Source organism: Tamandua tetradactyla, chromosome 2 (genome assembly GCF_023851605.1).
Source record: "Tamandua tetradactyla isolate mTamTet1 chromosome 2, mTamTet1.pri, whole genome shotgun sequence".
In the NCBI taxonomy this organism is placed as follows: domain Eukaryota; kingdom Metazoa; phylum Chordata; class Mammalia; order Pilosa; family Myrmecophagidae; genus Tamandua; species Tamandua tetradactyla.
Window position 1 is genome coordinate 1,812,855 of NC_135328.1, and position 17,446 is coordinate 1,830,300.

General features: G+C 55.3%; 1 protein-coding gene across 1 annotated transcript in view; it reads right to left on the reverse strand.

The window, feature by feature from the left end:
- Nucleotides 1-2,631: 2,631 nt before the first annotated feature.
- The window catches only part of WNK2 (WNK lysine deficient protein kinase 2), a 130,571-nt gene continuing 115,756 nt past the window's right edge, over nt 2,632-17,446 (reverse strand). Inside the window, 4 exon segments of the mRNA XM_077138321.1 lie at nt 2,632-3,055; nt 9,456-9,674; nt 9,676-9,716; nt 11,198-11,254. Of these exon segments, the coding sequence (XP_076994436.1) occupies nt 2,732-3,055; nt 9,456-9,674; nt 9,676-9,716; nt 11,198-11,254 (641 nt within the window). The 3' untranslated portion in view covers nt 2,632-2,731.

Sequence of the window (17,446 nt, forward strand, 5' to 3'; positions counted from 1 at the left end):
CCAAAATACTTTTTATTCTTGCATTACATTTGTGTTTCCAATCATGAATAAAAAAAGTGCTTAGAAAGTGGTTACAAAACAGCGTGGACCGGACAAGGCGCGGGGCAGGCCGAGGGCTGGCACTTCCCAGCGTTCCTCCGTGGCTCGGGCTGGCGTGGGCCTGGCGTTGGTGCCAGGACCGGGCGACCGGGCTCAGGCGGGCTTCTCGCGCTCAGAACCTGGAAGACAAAACCAGCCCGTTACGGCCCCGCCGCCATCAGCCACCACCCCCGACTCACGCCCGGTCAGCGCACCACCCCACCCGAGCAGCGGGTCCAGGCCAGCCCGCGGCCTCCGGCCCTTGGGGTCTGCCGACGCCAAAGGAGGTGACCCGCTGGGGGCCGGGCTGCTCGGCCGGGCCTGTCCCCAGCAGCCATTCCACACCACGCGCGGGCAGCATCCACTTCCCAGCCGAGATCCCGGGCACGGCGTGTGCGCCTCAGCCCCCACCCCCGCCCCGCGAAGCAAGTGCACCGCAAGTCTGCTCGAAGGCCTCAACCCTGCGGTGAGATGCGGCCCCCACCCTCCACCCAGAGCCCGGCACCCCAGAGCAGCCAGGAGCAGGGCAGGGGGGCGTCCACCGAGGCCCCTCCCCAGCGCCCTCCTGAGCTGGGCCGCACCGCTGCGCACCCCTGCTGCTGCGGAGGCAGAAGCGGCTGCTCCCCCCCACCCCTCCCAGCTCCAACACACTGCAGAGGGTGTGCCGGGCCCCAGGGCAACGCAGGAGGGCGCAAACACCAGCACCCAGAGGGCCCGCCCCTGCCAGGACACACGGACCCAGCGCCCACCAGGCCAGCACCTCCCCACGGCCCTGTGCCAGAGGGAAAGCCAGGGCCCCTCGTGGACTGAGGCTGACCCTGGAGTGGATGGGAAGGAGCTCCGGGCCCCCGGGTAGGCCCCTGGAAAGGAGGGCCATGGGGATGCCTGCACGGGGCAGGTCCAGTGGGGCCAGGGCAGCACCCCTGCACATACTGCAGAGCAGCTCCCTCCAGCTGGGCAGGGCCCACTGCAGTCGAGACCCTCAGACTCAGAGGCGGCTCTCGGCAGGAGCCACGTGCCCGGACCGCCCCCTGGGCAGTGGGCCTGGGGCCTTCCCAGGGGCCAGGCTGCAGGCCGGCGGGGGCAGGTGCTGTGGGCCCCAAGTTTCCGCTCTGCAAGGCTGGGCAGCAAACGTCCCCACGGGCAGAGACCACACCCTGCATGTCCCGACCCAGCCCCACCCTGCAGCCAGGCCCCGCCCACTTGCACCTGGCCCACCTGGCCCCACCCAGCAGATACCTGCTCCACCTGGCCGCACCTGGCTCACTCCCCTCCTCCAAGCTCAGCCCTACGTGGAGGATTCGGGGTAAGAAAAAGATGTTTCTCCACACCGTTTTTGAGCACAAATGTTTATTTTTCTCCTTAACATACACAGTCTCTCGGGGGACTTCATACCACTTGGCTGTCGGGGTACAAGAACTGACAGGCAAGAGGGGTTCAGACTTTACTCCTTGGTGTGAGCTGGGGGTGGGGAGGTTTCCAGTTACTCATGGACAGACAGACGAGGCTCTAAACCCAGACAGACGAGGCGTGTGTTGCAGAGGACAGAAACCCCTTACAACAGTGTCTGCCTGGGCAGAAGATCCTGCATAATCGCCTAGAAACGTCAGTTCTAACTGAGCTGGTGGAGTAATGGCTAAAGCAACTGGACTGCGCCAGTTCTAACGCCGTCCCTCATGAACCGCGCCCAGGGAGAGCCGCCTCCACCCTGGGCCAGCGGCCTCGGAGGTACTGCCCGGCCGCCCGCCCAAAGGGGGTGGGGCACAGTGCGCGGGGGAAGGAGTGAGGGCACCGCAGGGGGACGGCCGGCAGGAGGGGTGGCTGCCCCCCACGCTCGGGCCGGCGTGGCCTGGGGTCACCGGGGCCACCTGTTACCCTGGTGTTTTCCAGCAGGTTCTGCAGTGAAACGCAGCCGCGGGCACAGCCCACGAGGGGCCTGAGCGGCCGGGGTGGTTTAAGCGGCTCGTCACAAGCGGCAAGGACACACCAGCCACACATGCAGTTCCTCCTCTCTTCTCCTGGCCACTGCGGACCAGAGAGGCCGCCTGTCCCCGGGGCTGAGCAGAGGGACTCCTGCCCAGCATTTGCAACTCAGTGTTCACAGTAACTAATCCTTTTATTTTTAAAAGGCATTTTACAACAGAACCCTGAAGACCAGATTTTAGCTTCGAGTGTGTCACTCATTCATATCTCTATCACTTAAAATAAGAAAGATATACGCTCACAAGCCTATGATAAATAAAATACACTTTTCTGATGAGCAATTTTTCTTTCTTTTTCTAAGATCTCTTTCCATTAGACAACAGAAAAGCTGAGATTCAAGGTGCTGAACTTCTGCAGGGCTATTTTTTACAGTGACCTAAGAATCAATTCAAGTACAGGAACTGAGGGTGAAGACGGCGAGGTGCTGACCGCTGGGGCCGCTGCGTGGAGAGGCTGCCGGTAACTAAGGAAGCACATGTTGCCCCGCACGTGGCCCCTCTCTGTGGCTATGCCTGCCTGGCCACCTGCCGGAGAGAGCCGTCTCCCAGGGGTGAGCCCTGCAGGGTGGGTACTGGGCTTGTGAGCAGGCAGGGGAGACGCCCAGGCCAAGCCACAACCTGATCGTCCTGTCCTGTCCAGAGCTCGCCATGTGCAAGCGGTGAGGCAGCAGCTACGTGATGTGCAGCTTCGGGCTGCACGTGCGGGCTGCGGGTGGCTGCAGGTATGGCGGGAGCGTGGGCAGGCTCGGTGCACCCAAGCCAGGTGCCTGGGAGGGGCAGTGGCTGCCCCAAGGGCCTGGCTGGCCCAGCTGTGCCGGCCAGTATCCCCAGCACAGGGGAGCTGGGAGCAGGCCGCGGCAGGGGGCATCTGCACAGAGCGGGGCTGGGAAGCCCCCGAGGGCAGTACCTGGCACAGACAGGGCTGGGGCAGCTCCGGGGATGACCGCAGTGGACAGAGGGCCGGGCGCTGGGGCTGCTGCTCGCGGCGGGACCATCTATAAGACAGAGGTAAGGAGAGGGCGGGTTACGCTGGGTCGCAGTTGGCTGCCTTCCCTGTGGGGACCCCAGGTCCCAGGCTGCAGCTCCATCCCCAGGATTAGTGGGAGGACGAGTGGCCTCTGACGGCCCACGGAGGTGCCCCCATCGTCCACAGCCGGACGCGGGTTCCTGATCAGGGCCCTGCTGGGTGCAGCCACCAAAAGCCCCTCTACCCAGCTGACACAAGGGCCTCCTGTGTGACAGCCAGGGACACTGAAGGCAGACCCCCAGCCTCAGGGGTCCTACAGCAGCACGAGAAGGAGCTGGGGGCCCGAGGGTCTCAACGAAGCAGACACGCCCAGAGGCAATGGCCAAGAAGGCCCTGCACTTGGCAACAGTCCAAGGGCACAGCCTCGGAGGGCACGGGGAAGGAGCAGCCCGTGGGTTATGTTCTCAGGGCCAAAGTCCAAAAGGACACGAACAGGAACTGGGAATAATACAGCCGGGGCATGCAAAAGGCCTCAACAAAATATCCGCAAATCAAATCCAGCAAATACAAAACCCAGCGGGGTTTATCCTAGACCATGAAGCTGCGGAGGCCTCAGACACCAGTGTAATTCCCCGCAGCTACTGCGCGCGAGAGAAACCCACGATGAGCTCCCGAGAAGGAAGGGAACCAGGGCAGAAGGCAGCACCCCTTCGGGGAAACCCCCCTGGCAGGAGGGCTGACCAGAAGGGACCCTCGCGGGGCCGGGAAGGCAGCTGCGGGCAGCCCGGCCATGGCATCAGAGGTGGACGCTCTCCCAGGCTTCGGCCCCATCGGGGACCCTGCCCTGGAGGGCCTGGCAGAGGCAAGAGGACGAAAGGCGCAGGCTGCAAAGGACAAGTAAAGCTGTCCTTATCTGCAGATGAAGAGATGGTGTAGCACAGAAAACCTACAACTGAGGAGGCAGTTTCTAGAGGTAGGAAGTAGACCCAGCAAGGTTGCAGGGCACAAGGAACAGAAGTCAGTCTTGCTTTCATGTCCTAGCCGAGGACCCAGAGGACGTGCTTGGAGCCACAGGGGCCGGCTCTCAGGCCCGGAGACGTAAAGGAATAGGCCCTGCTGGGGCTGGGACTTGCTTCAGACCGGTGGGTCCCGGATTCCTTGCGTTTCCTCTTTTTAGGAAGAGAATGCCTATCCCCCGCCCCGCGGCTGCGCTCTGGAGGCACAGCCCTTGTTTTCCAGGTTCACAGCAGGACAGGACTTCTCTCTCAGGGTGGACCCTCAGAGATACATCCATGCTTGGTTTAGATGACTTCCACGATGAGACTGGGAGCGTTCCCAGTTGATAGAAAAGATTTCAGACAAAGAGCTAACGTGGGAATGGGTGAAGACGTTCGGGGATTTGGACTGAAGTGAATATATTTTGCACACGGGACAGATGTGACCTTTGGGGAGATGGGGGAAGACTGTCGTGGTTGGGTGGCCTCCAAAATTCACGTCCACCTGGAACCCCAGCATGTGACTTCATTTGGAAATAAAGTCTTTGCAGATGTTTACAGCAAAACTCATTAATGATTAATGAGCTTAATTAAACTAAATTCATTAATGACTAAATTCAATGACTGGTTAGGGTTAGGGTTAGGGTTAGGGTTAGGAAGAGGTGGGGACACAGCAGTGGCTCCAGTGAACTGGAAGTGGGGACTGCCACCCGGCCATGTGGGCTCCCCACATCCTAAATCAACAGGCAGAGAAGCGGATGACTTTACTGGCTGGGGTGATGGTCCCTATCAGGGGAAAACAGGACTGCAATACACGATGGAGGTAAAGAAGAGTTTGCCTGGAGTACTGGAGATCCCAGGGCATCTCTTAGCGCTACCATGCCCTGTGATAACATCAGTGGAAAATTGCAACAACCTAATCCAGGCAGGACCCTTCATGAATGAAGGCATGGGTCACCCCACCAGGAAAAGAACCACGACCAGCCAAGTTGCTGGCTGAGGGTGAAAGGAATAAGGAATGGGTACTGGAGGAAGGTAGTGATAAATATATATTACAACCATGTGACCAGTTACAGAAACAAGGTCTGCAATTGTTATGTATATTTCTTCCTTATTTTGTAATATTTATGTGTGTATATGTAAATGTATGCATGCACACTCATTGTTTTCTGGAGAACTCTGGCTGATACATGTTGAAAGATGAAATTAAAGGACAATACTATCTTAGGAATATTCAATATTGATAGTATGTCATATCTCACTCAACTGATCAACAGATTCATTACAATCCCAATCAAAATCCTAGCAGCCTGTAAAAAACTGACAGGCTATTTTTTAAATGCACATGGAGATATTAAAGACCTAGAAAAATCAAGACAATATTAAAAAAGAAGACTAAAATTGTAGGTCATATGCTATTAGATACTTAGCCTTCTATAAAGTTATAGTAACTGAAAGCATGGTGTTACTATAAGAATAAAGGAACGGCTTGATGGAATAAAATAGTGAGTTTCAGAAATGTTCATGCTCACTTGAGTTTTGATGAATGCACCAATGTGATTCAGTGTGGGAAGGAAGGTGCTGGAACAATCAGATGTTGTTCACAGGAAAAAACAAAATCTTGACTGCTACCTCAAAGCACACAAAAGTTAATTTGAGATGACTCAAAAAATATGATGGCTAAAGCTATAAAGCTTCTAGAAAAAAATCTTCATGGTCTTGGAAGACGCAAAGAATTCTTATATAGGGCACAAAAATCACTAAGCATTAAAACAGTTCGATAAAGTGGACCTCAACAAAACCGAAACTTCTGCCATTTCAAAAGTGAAAAGAGAAGGTAAAGACTGGTAGAATACATCCAATATACATATTTATGGCAAAGGACATATAACAAATTCCATAGATCAATAGAGAGAAAAAGACATCAACTTTAAAATGGTCAAAATTCTTGACCAGGCACTTAACAAATGGTGGCTAACAAGAATAGGTAAGGTGCTCAAAGGTATATTAAAACAATTACAAGAAAACTGCTATTAGACCTCAAATTATTTTTACAAGTTAAATTTCAAATACATGTCTCACACTCAACTTTAAAAACCAGGCAAAAGAAAAGATACAGCAATATAAAGAATAACTAGGTGAATCAGAAAATATAAACTGTAAAAACTATGCATAAGGAGATAAAAGATTAAAGATTTTGGCAGAGAGCTGGGAACCATAGGAAAGATTCAGCAGATATGAGAAAAAGCAAACAGAAATTTCTCAACTGAAAATATGATAATGAAAATGAAAAAGTTAATGACAGCACAGCCAAAGAGAAGTTTAGTGAACTGGAAGACAGATCTGAAGAAAATATCTAGATTGAAGTATGGAGATACAAAAAGATAGAAAATAAGTAACAAAGGGTAAAATTAAAAGACCTTCTTTTAAGTCTTTTAAGACTTCTTTTAAAATAAGTAACAAAGGGTAGAAGGTCTTTTAATTCTACCCTTTGTTACTTATTTTCTATCTTTTTGTACTTCCATACTTTAAAGGCCTCCCATGAAAGTGAATGAAATCTTAGGAGGAGAGAAGTGAGGAAAAGTGAGGCAGAGACAGTATTTGAAGAGATAATGGCAGAAAAACTTCCAATACTGATGAAAGAAATCAAGTCATAGATACCTAAGTAGGATTTTTAAAAGTCTATGCCAAAGCTCCTCATAACAAATCTCCTGAAAATGAAGCTACTAGAAACCAGAAGAAGTTCTTATCTTTAAAGGAACGACAAACAGACTGGCAGCTTACATCCAACAAAAACAAGAGAAGCCAAGTAAGGGGGATGATAATTTCAAAATGCTTAGAGAAAATAATGGCCAAACTAGAATTCTATACCAATAGAAAATATGCTCCAAGAATAATGATGAAATAAAGATATTTTTAGACAAAAACTGAGAAATTTGTCACTAGTAGACAATAAAGGAAATGCTGAAAAAAAAATGGCCCCAGATGGAAGACTGGAGAGGTAGGAAGTAAAGGAGAGCAACAGAAATGGTAAATATGCAAATAAATGTAAATGATAATAAAAATGTACCACAGAACTTAAAATCTGTAAGGAATTAAAAAAAATACCAGTGGGGTAACAGATTCAATTAAAATGTCCTATGGTCCTTGCTTTGGGAAAGGGTAAAAAAACAGCAGCTAACGTTAGACTTTGATAATTTAAGAAGCATTCTATAAATAATTAGGATATTCACTGAATGAATCAAATGAAATGAATCTTCTAAGCTAACAGTGGGAAGAAAAAAGAATAATAAACCACACTCATCAAGTTTGAAAGAAAGTAGAAATGGACAGTAAAAACAGAAAGCATATGGTAAGATAATGCATTGAAACTAAAATATATAAGCAATTATGTTAGATGTAAATAGACTACGTACTTTAATTAAAAGACAAAGATTTTCAAACACAATTAAAAAATAAAACAAAACTCAATGACACACTGCTTAGAGGAAACATCTAAAACATAATACAGAAAAGACAGAAAGTAAAGAATGGGAAAACTGGGCAAGCTCCGCTGGCTCAGCAGGCAAGAATGCTCGCCTGCCATGCCAGAGGACCCAGGTTCGATTCCCGGTGCCTGCCCATGTTAAAAAAAAAAAGAATGGGAAAACATATACAAATGTAAATCATAATCCAACACAAACTAGTGTAGCGATATCAATTCTAGACAAAGATTTTAAGGCAAAAGGTACAACAAAGTGGACACTTCCTAATATTTAATGTTCAACATTAAATTTATATATTATAAATTATATAATCATATTATCTAATATACCATATTAGATAATATATAATATTATATAATCATATTATATAATATATATTATTAAAAGACGAAAGGCCAGAAATAAGTGAACTACACACGTCAAGAAACTTTCAAGAACAGAAAATTAATCCAAGGATAGAAAGAAATAAATAGCAAGGAGAAGAAATTAATGAATTATACAGTAAAGTATATAACACAGAAGCCCAAATCATTCAAGGCTTTTGAAAATGCTACTAAGATTTATAAACTGTTAAGTAGACTGCTTAAGGAAGAAAAAAGACAGAGAAGGCACAGATCACCACCATCAGCAACGAAAAAGAAGATAACACTGCAAATCCTACAAACTGTAAAAGGAGAAGACATTAAAAGCAACTTTATGCTAATCAATTGGAAACTTTAGATAAATTTAGAAAATGGATCAATTGCTAAAAAACACAATTTAACAAAATTGTCACAAGAAACAGAAAACCTAATGATACTAAAACTATAACTGAAAAGTAAATCCATAATGAAAACAGATTTAATACAAATCTTACACAAACGCCTCCAAAAAAATTAAAAATGAAGGAATACTCCCCGCCAACTAGTTTCTGAAGTCGGCAAATCCTTGATATAAAAATGCACTGCATTTTCAATCCTAAGAGCACTATGAGAAAGGGAAGTTACAGATCTATCTTGACACAAGAGGTAAAATCCCGAGCAAGTCGTCAGTCAGTGCAGCCCTTCTGTCCAACAGGCATGAGAGCAAAAGGCCCAAGTAACAGGTTGGCACTCAGGTTGCAGGTGCACACCAAGCCCTGAAAGAGCTGGAAATCTTCAACGGCTGGGGGCAGAAGGTGGGTCCGACAAGACGAGGCTCCCTGCATCGCAGCTCCGGGCTGCCAGGGGGCTTATGCCCCCACCATCCCACAGCTCAGCAGGGGGCCGGGGGTGCTGATGGGCTGAGACCTGGAGGCAGACTCCTTGACATTCAATCCCATCCCTTCCATGTGTTAGCTGGGGGAACTTGGGCAAGCTACTTAACTTTTCACTGCCACAGTTTCCCATCCATGAAGTGGGAAAATGTAATTCATGGATGTGATGGTTAATTTCATGGGTCAACTTGGCTAGGTTATCGAATCCAGTTGTTTGGTCAACCACTGGCCTGTTACTGTGAGAACATGACACACGTGGGATGTGCATCTATAACCAATGGACTGCATCTACAATCAGTTGATTGCATCTACAATCCACAAGGGTGATCACCCTCAGCAGTGTGGGGAGACTCATAATCCAACCAGCTGGAGATTTTAAAAGGCAGAACTGAGGGTCAGAAGAAGATCTTCTGCCTTAGCGTCAGCACTGGCTCCTGCTCGAATTTCCAGCCAGCCAGCTTCCCCTGGGGAATCTGGATTAAGGACTTCAACATCATCTTCATGGTACTCTCCAGCACGCAGTCTGCCCAGCCAAGTCTGGACGTGTCAGCCGCTATGGTCGTGGGTGCCAATTCCTTACACTACACCCCACGTGTGATAGCTAAGAGACGCAATGTCTGCAAACAGTACGCTAACAGATGTTAGCTGCTGCTGCCCCTTGCCCCTACCCTCCGGAGCCGGCCTGCCCCCCGCACCCCACCCCGTCCCACTCACCGTCCGCGCCTCGCTGGCAGCCGGGGCTGGGCCGGCCTTGGCCTCCATGTCCTGCAGCTTCTGGGTCTGCTTCAGCTGGTTGAGCGAGGGCTTCAGCTGCGCCGGCCCCGCCGTCTTGCCGGGCCACTCGTCCACCAGCCTGTGCAGGTCGTCCGTGAAGGTGCCCGTCCTGTTGTTGCTGTTGTTGGTCTGTGCCTGGACGTGCGGGGGGGGGCGGGGGGCCCGGCTCGGGACCCGGGGCCAGGCTGCTGGTGGAGGACCCTAGGGAGTCACACACAGGCGGGTCGGTCACGCCGCTCGGCCCCCCAGGGCCACCAGCGGGCGCCGGGCATTCTCACGTGACGGCCGAAACAATGGCTCACTCAGGTCAGGCAACACCTTGCTTCAAGAGGTGGTCTGGCTGCGGGGCTACGTGCGCGTTTCGGACCTGGAGGGGCATTTCGGTGGGCGGCGGGAGGCCTCTGCCGGGACTGGCGGGCAGGCGCGGGCCAGGGGGCTACACCCGGGGCAGCGGCGGGCAGCCCGCACTGCGTGGACCCAGGGCCCAGGGGAGAGGGCCTGGAGGCTCTTGCGCTCAGGCACCTTGTGGCACGTGACGCCGGAGGCCCAGGGGCGTGGGACGTGACTACGGCCGCTCTGGCCTCTGCACCCCAGCTGTGAAGGGGGCAGTAGCTCCTTGCGGAGGGGTCAGGGACCCTGGGCAGAAGCCTCGGCGGCCACGGCTGACCTTCCAGCAGACCCCAGCCAGAAGGGAGGCTACTTGCTGTCCTCGCCAAGCTTAGTACCTGGGGCTTGGGCTTCAGACAGACCTGGCAACCTTCCTCCCTCCCGGGGCGTCTGGGGAGAGACCCACAAAGGGAGCAAATGCCCCAGCCTGCCTTCCTCAGCCACGCCAGCTCTGTGACCCCTGCCGGGGCTGCGGCCTTCAACAGGAGCCGCTGGGGCTCCGGCCGCCCGTTGGGGGTCTGCAGAGCCGCCTGCCACGTCCCAGCAGCCAGCTCATGGGGTCTGGGCGGGGGCAAGGACGCCTGGCTGCCTCAATGAGGGTTCTTTTAAACGGCCAAGGTGGAACTTCTGTAGTCGTGTCCCCCTCCATGCCCACTGCAATTTCTGGTGGACAATTTGGAATGAGCCGAACTTTCTGCCCTGCAAAGTGATCTAATGACCATCTCTTCAAACAAGCTGCTCAGAAATGTAGTCTACTTTAGTAGCTAGCAATGAAAAAGCACAGACAACAGACAATTTAAAATTAGTTATGAGATCTTACACTCACAGAGCTATTTCTACATGGACATTTCAGCCAGAAACTTAAAAAAAAAAGGAAAAAAAAAGAGACGGAGAGAGAGAGAGAAAGAGAGAGAGAAGTGAGGGGCCCAGGTGGACTAATACCCATTTAATTCGGGTCATCACTCCCGAGGAGACACAGCTTTAGCACTTCAAGGAAATACTCATGCCTACGGTTTTGGAAAAGGAGCCAATTAATGATGAGTACTCTGCGTGCACTCCGAGAACAGGACAGGCGTGTTACACGTGGGCTGGGGAGCGGCACAGCGTCTAGGAGGCGAGGCATGGAGCACGGAGCGCGGGTGCGGACAGCGCCCCAGGCGGGGCGGGGGGCGGGTGCGGACGGGGGTGGGGGCGCGGCGACCCCCCAGCCCTGCCCCGCACTCCCGGCCGGCAGCCCTGCCCCGCGCCAGCCACGAGAAAGCCCATGCGATGGAGAGGAACAGAGGGTAAAAAACCTGGATAGTTACTACCACTGTGTTCTTTGCCCAGGCAGAGACGTTTCAGGGCAGACCCTGCAAGGGGGGTGGGAAAGAAAGAAAACGATACAAGACACACGGTTAGGCAGGACAGAACACACCTGCAGGCCAAGCTACCAAACTTAGCAAAAGTCCTCATCACGAGAAAGGACAGAGGCCAGCAGTGCAGAGACAGGAGGGCGGCCGGGCGCCAAGGGGCTGCAGATGGCAGGTCAAGCTCCCCGAGCTTCGGGGGAAGGGTCTGTCTCTGGAAGCGCATTTTACGATGACAATAATAAAGCAAACGAACACTGCTTGGCTTTCCCACGTCAGGCCCTTGGGAGGCCACTGCTTGAGGCAAGAAAAAATCATGAAGAGGCAGCCAGGCTGCCGGGCTGGGACACACTGAGGCCCGTCCCAAGGTTCCAGGCCCGAAAGATACATTGCTTTGCGGGTCTGGGGCCGTCCGGGGCCGGGTGACCGCCTTAAACTGGGCCCGCGGCCGGGACGTGCGGGGTTCCTAAGGGTGGGTGAGGCAGGGACGGTGGACCCACGGCCACAGCGTCCTCTGAGGCCTTGTACTGGAGCCGCTTTACAGACCCCTCAGCAATGGGAGGTGCACTCAGGGCACCCACCCCCTTACAGCCAGGACTGCAGCTGAAAGACGGTCAGCTGCAGGGAATGGACTTCAAAACACAGAGGCAACGCGGAATTTAATTTCTGGCAACACAAGACTTGAAAGGCCAGCGCGTGGCTCGAGGGGGCAAGGGGCCGGCTGCGCTGTATACCACCAGCAGGGCTGGACCAGAGGGAAGGTGGGCTGTGGCCATGCACCGGTGACCCTGCTGCCCCTGGGGCCCCACCAGTGAGGCACTGGGCAAGGGCAGGCTCCGGTCCTCACAAGGTCGCCCACGAAGGCCCTGCGGGCACCGAGGACCAGCTCTGCGTGCCCCGCCCACGTGTGCCCTGCTCCCAAGAATGCTTCCCCTTGCCCCTTCCTTGGCCTGGACAGGCAAGGTCCCCGGGCGGACAGTGAGAGTGCTGAGGTCCCAGGGCTGCCTCTAAATCTGCGAGGGCTCCATTTTCTGCTGTGCAGGAACAGCACGGAGAACTGTCGGACTGGGCTTCTCTGGAGATTTCTAAACGTAGGAAGAGGCGAGCTTGCTGAGCTTCTGAAACCTAGTTCAAACCGGGTTCACATTTTTGTTAAATTTCTTTCTTTATGTCCTCTGCAGCTACTGTCAGGGAAAGACGAGATGATAACCTGTAAGTCTCTGATGTAAGATACACCCGTAAGGGCTAAGCACGGGGAAGGCAGGTGGACAATGCACAAGGGCTCCTGCAGCCGCGGCCTCTGCAAGTGCACGCTCTCAGGTGAAGGCTGGTGCCCTGCAGTGCAGATGGGAAGGCTCAGCTTGCTTTCCAGTCAGAGTGATGCCGGAGAGTGACCGTCAGGGATGGAACCACATACCCCCCCCCCCACAAGGTCAGGCATGAGTCCTAGCCCAGTGGCTGTGGGTGTGAGCCCACGTGTAAGCAGGGCCTCTGGAGACGTAATCACGGGGAAGGCGCCCGCATCAGCGTGGGCTCCCATCCAGCAGCACCGGAGAGGGTGGACAGCAAGGGGAAGAGACGTCCAGCTTCTGCAACTGTGCGACAACGAAGGCCTGCTGCACAGCCCCCCGGCCCGCAGCCTCTGACGTGGCAGCCCTGGCAGATGGGATGGTGGCTGCACAGCCAGGCGCCTATGGGAGCTGCTGTCCCCACAGCCGACAGCAGTCCACTCGGGGACACTTGTGCTCTCTAGAAGTGGCGGCTCCGTGTGTGGCTGGGCCCGTGGTGGGGAGTTCTGCATCCAGGGCTCCTTAGAGGAGTATCCGCTCTGTGGCCAGCGCCTGCTCAGCACCACCGGCAGGAGCCGGGGCTGTTTTCCCAGAGCTGCGTCTTGGACCCATTTAAGAACCAAGTGAACCTGAATCAGGGTCTGTGCCGCCGTGGTCACCACTGGAGAAGCCGCCTCCAGCCACAGGGGGCTGGCCACGCCCTTCCCAATCCTGAGGTGACCAGGAGAGGCAGGGTGCGCTGGCCACCGGGGTGCCCGCAGACGCACACCATGCAGAGGGGTTGCCCACCGCAGGGAGCTCCACAATCGCTCCCTGGGGCTCCCTTGCCTCTCGCGTGCGGGATGGCCCTCTGCCCCACCCGGACCCCTGCCAGACCCGGCTCATTCTGGCTTGTGTGAGGACAAACGTCCCACAGGGTCCTGCCAAGGATGAGCCCACAGCCGACAAGGCAAGACGTGCACAGGTGCCAATGTCAGGGGCGCGGGCTGAGCCCACACGCTGGCCTCCAGGAGGGCAGGACGCTCCTGGTGCGCTCTGGCCATGGCCGCGGGGTGGGTGAGGGGCACCATGACCTTTCCCCAGCTGGTTGGAAACACACTAATTTCTTCCCAAGTTTAAGGGGGTACTTGGGAGGACAGAGGTGCTGCTCCTGCCCTCAGCTTCCACTGTGCCTCCAGAAGACACGTGCGGCAGCCCGCCCGCCCCAGAACACCGCTGGCCTCTACCCAGGCCCTGACCTCAGGCAGTGAGGGCCCCGGGCACCCCGCCCTGCCCTCCTCCGTTTGGCTCTGAGTGGGGGGGGGGACACCCTGACTGGCACGTGAGCAGACGCTCCCCCTGCCTGACGCCCGGCCCTGCGCGCACACCTGCCACTGCCCCACGCTCGGCGGCGCGGAAAGGGCAGCCTCAGGCCGCAACGAGGTAGTCCAGTCTCTTGGACTTGGCAGGTTGGACCGCGGGCCAGGCTCTGCAACGGTGTGCCTGGTGGGTGTCCACGGCCGGGGGGCCTGAGGCAAGCACCCCAGCGCAGTGACCTTACATAAACCCGAGCCCGTGGGGTGAGGCCGCGGCAACCGCGACCTCTCCAAGACTGTATCCTTACTTGGGGGCGTCCTGAGGGATGAGGGAGGGTCTGCAGGCCTTGTAAAAAGGAAGGAGAGGACCCGGCCGTGGGCAGAGTGGAGCCACAGGCCCACCCGGGGACCGCGGCAGGCCCAGTCCCCCAACGAAGCAGCGCCGCACCCATTTCCGGACTGCAGGCTCTTCCCCCAAACCGTCAGCCAACGCGTGCTCGTGGCTCAGCCCAACCCGCGTGGGGTATTTACAGGAGTGTTCGCCAAGAAAGCACACTCTGCGTAGGCCGCCCCCTCCCGCGCGCCCCCCCTCCTGCGCGCACTCACCCCCACAGCAGAGGCCCCGCCCCCAGCCCCCTGCACGTACCCCGCACCCCTCCGGAGCGCACCCACCCCCACAGCAGAGGTCCCGCCCCCAGCCCCTGCACGTACCCCGCACCCCTCCTGCGCGTACCCACCCCCACAGCAGAGGCCCAGCCCCGCTGAGCTGACACGACCCCATGCGGCTACATGGCTGTCATCCCAGTTGTCTGGCTGGATTTCTAAACTGGCCCGGGGCGTGGGAACAGGGAGAGGGGGATTAGCTTCACCTCTGCCAGGGTGACCGGGGACGCTGGCCCCAGACACAGCCCCCAGGCGAGCGGCCCGGCCTGGTGCCCCACCAGGGAGGCGGAGAGCACGGGCGTGGGGTGGGCCATGGGAGCGGGCAGCCCTTGCGACCTTCCCCACACAGCCACAGCAAAGGCTGCGGGCCGGGGAGCCACAGGGGTCCTGACTGCATGGCTCCTCCTTGCAAGGGAGGTCTGGCACAGGCAGGGGACTCTCCACAGCTGGCAGGGCCCTAAGGGCTGGAGAGGGCCCCGGTGGGACCCACTTGGGGAAACCCCCCAAAAAGTGAAATCTAATGCTCCCATGGGCCCAGAGAAGGTGCCCGAAGAACAGGAGTGCCCGGCCCTGCCTGGAGGAGGACAAGCCCACAGGCCCTGGAGTCTGGCGAAGCTTCTGACGGCCAGGATAACCCAAATTCCTTGGGTTCAGTCCCTGGATGTGGCCAACCCCCCCAAGCAGCCCCTCTGGGGTCCCCAAGCTTCCCCTGTGCCCCCACCAGCTACCACCCAGGTGATCTCGTACCACCAGCTACCACCCAGGTGATCTCGTACCACCTGCGCTAGAGCTGGGAGGCTGGACGCCCGGCCCCACCAGGGCTTGCACCTGCTATCCCTCAGCCTCCCGGGTGGTCCAAGGCCCCACTGGACAAGCGGCCAACCACGTGCTCAGAAAGGGGCTGCCTGGCCTTGGGCCACTGGACACCAAGTCCCCGCCTTACCTGGGGGCTCGTCCCTTCTGTTTCCTGCAACCCCCTCTCGGGGCCCACCTCACGCCCTCCTCATGCAGAGGCCCCTTCCTGTCCTCCACGCTTGCCCTCCCTGACGACCTGAACTACTGAGCAGGCTGGGCCCCTCCCCAGACCCCCCCAGCAGCTCTCCTTACGGCTTCCACGGGCCACCTGGAGCTGATGCTTCTTCTCCAAGCTTTTCCCTCTCGAGGTGGGTCCAGGGGCTGCAGCCTGAAGGCCCTGGGCAGGAGCGCCCCTGCAAGCTCTCCCTGACCACCCGGGGCCTGAGATCACAACTCGGCCACAGCCTGCCCAAAGAGGCTGCGCTGCCAAGACAAGCCACGCCTTCGATGCAAACACTGGAGAGTGACACGTAAAGTGTTCCATCCGCTCCAGGCTCCCGGAGCCTTCCAGGAGGGGCGGCCAGCCTCTGCTGGGGCAATGGCTGCTCGTGTGTGCCCCACACTCCTTCCTTCCTGATGGAGGTCACACCTGAACACTTTGCCCTTGCGGTGCCTTGGTTTTTTCTTTTAAATCTTGGAACAATAAATGGCAAAACGAATCAGACCCTTAAAACAAAACACAACCCGGTGGGTGAAGAGACAGAGCGTGGACCATCTCAGCTGCACATATCACGCTGACCGGGAAAATCCCTAACATGCCAGTTCCGTGGCCTCCACTAAACCCCAGCCCCAGTGGGCTGCGGACCCACACGTAGGAACACTGCGCTCTGAGAACACCGCCACCTGTCCCGAGAGGCTGAAGACGCCTTGAGACAGCTCCTTCCTCCCTTCCTGTGACTCGGCTGAGCTCAGCCCCAGGGACACCGGGTGTCCTATTGTGGACTGACAAGAAGTAGCCTGTCTGTACTTGGATACGCGGGGGCTTCCCGAAAGCCCTGGGACGTCCAGAGCACATTTCTGAGTGGCCCTTGTGCCTTTGATTTGTCTCTCCGGGAGTCGATGAACCAATGTAGACCTCGGATGGGTGTCTAGGGGGCACGGAGTGGGGTGAGGGGGGCTGATGTGACTGGACACTGCCCTCGGGTCAATGTCTGACTGTGGACATGGCCTCCAGACCCTGACAAGGACAATGTATCTTTCTTGCACGACCCAAAAGTCATGTGCCCCAAGCCAGCACCTCCATCCCATTGATAAAAAGCCTCATTTTTCCGTTGCGAGAGAAAAACCCAAAGGCCCTCCAGTTACTCTGATCCAATTATTCTGAGCGGGGGAAGCACCCCACAAGGCCTTGAGCATCCTGAGCAGGTATGCCGTTAGTCAAAATGGAAGGCCTGGGTGCTGAGACTGCTGTTGAATTTTGGTTGGGTAGACAATTCAGGAATTATTCAATTGACTTCATCTCTGAGATCACAAGTTATAGGAAAATACAGCAAGGAAAGTGCTCCAGCTAGAAGATAGGAAGGGCCGGATCAGAGGCAGGGAGGGCCGTCCTGAGAGGAGAGCCACAGGTTAGGATTTCTAAGCGCAGCTTTCAGGATTGGAGAAAGCAGAGGGTAGCCATGGGATTATGTGGGTTGACCAGCTGTCCCTTCTGGGAGGTGCGTGAGGGCTGGGAAATCCTAGCTGGAGCACTGCTTTCTGAGCATCTCACATGCACGGGCAGGGGACAGCAGGTGGAGACAGCACTGCACATGGTTGTAATACAGCCCTTGTACAGAAGGTGTACCCGCCAGTGACCTAGAATTGTACCGGCTCGCTACATGCATATCTTCAGAGCCCATACATGTGTGCAAACACCATGCGTCTAGAGGAGGTTGGGGTTGTCTTTTTGTTGCCGCTGGAACCGGGGAGGGCGGACGTGTATATTTGCCACCATCGCAACAGAAAAATAAAACCACTTCCAACATTTAAAAAGAAAATCAAATCAAATCAAACGAGCGACAAGATACAGAGTGCCCTGGCACGCCCGAGAGGTGGCGCTGCCGAGGCCGGGCGTCGGGGAGGCTGTGCACATGCCTTCGGTGGTGCCCGGG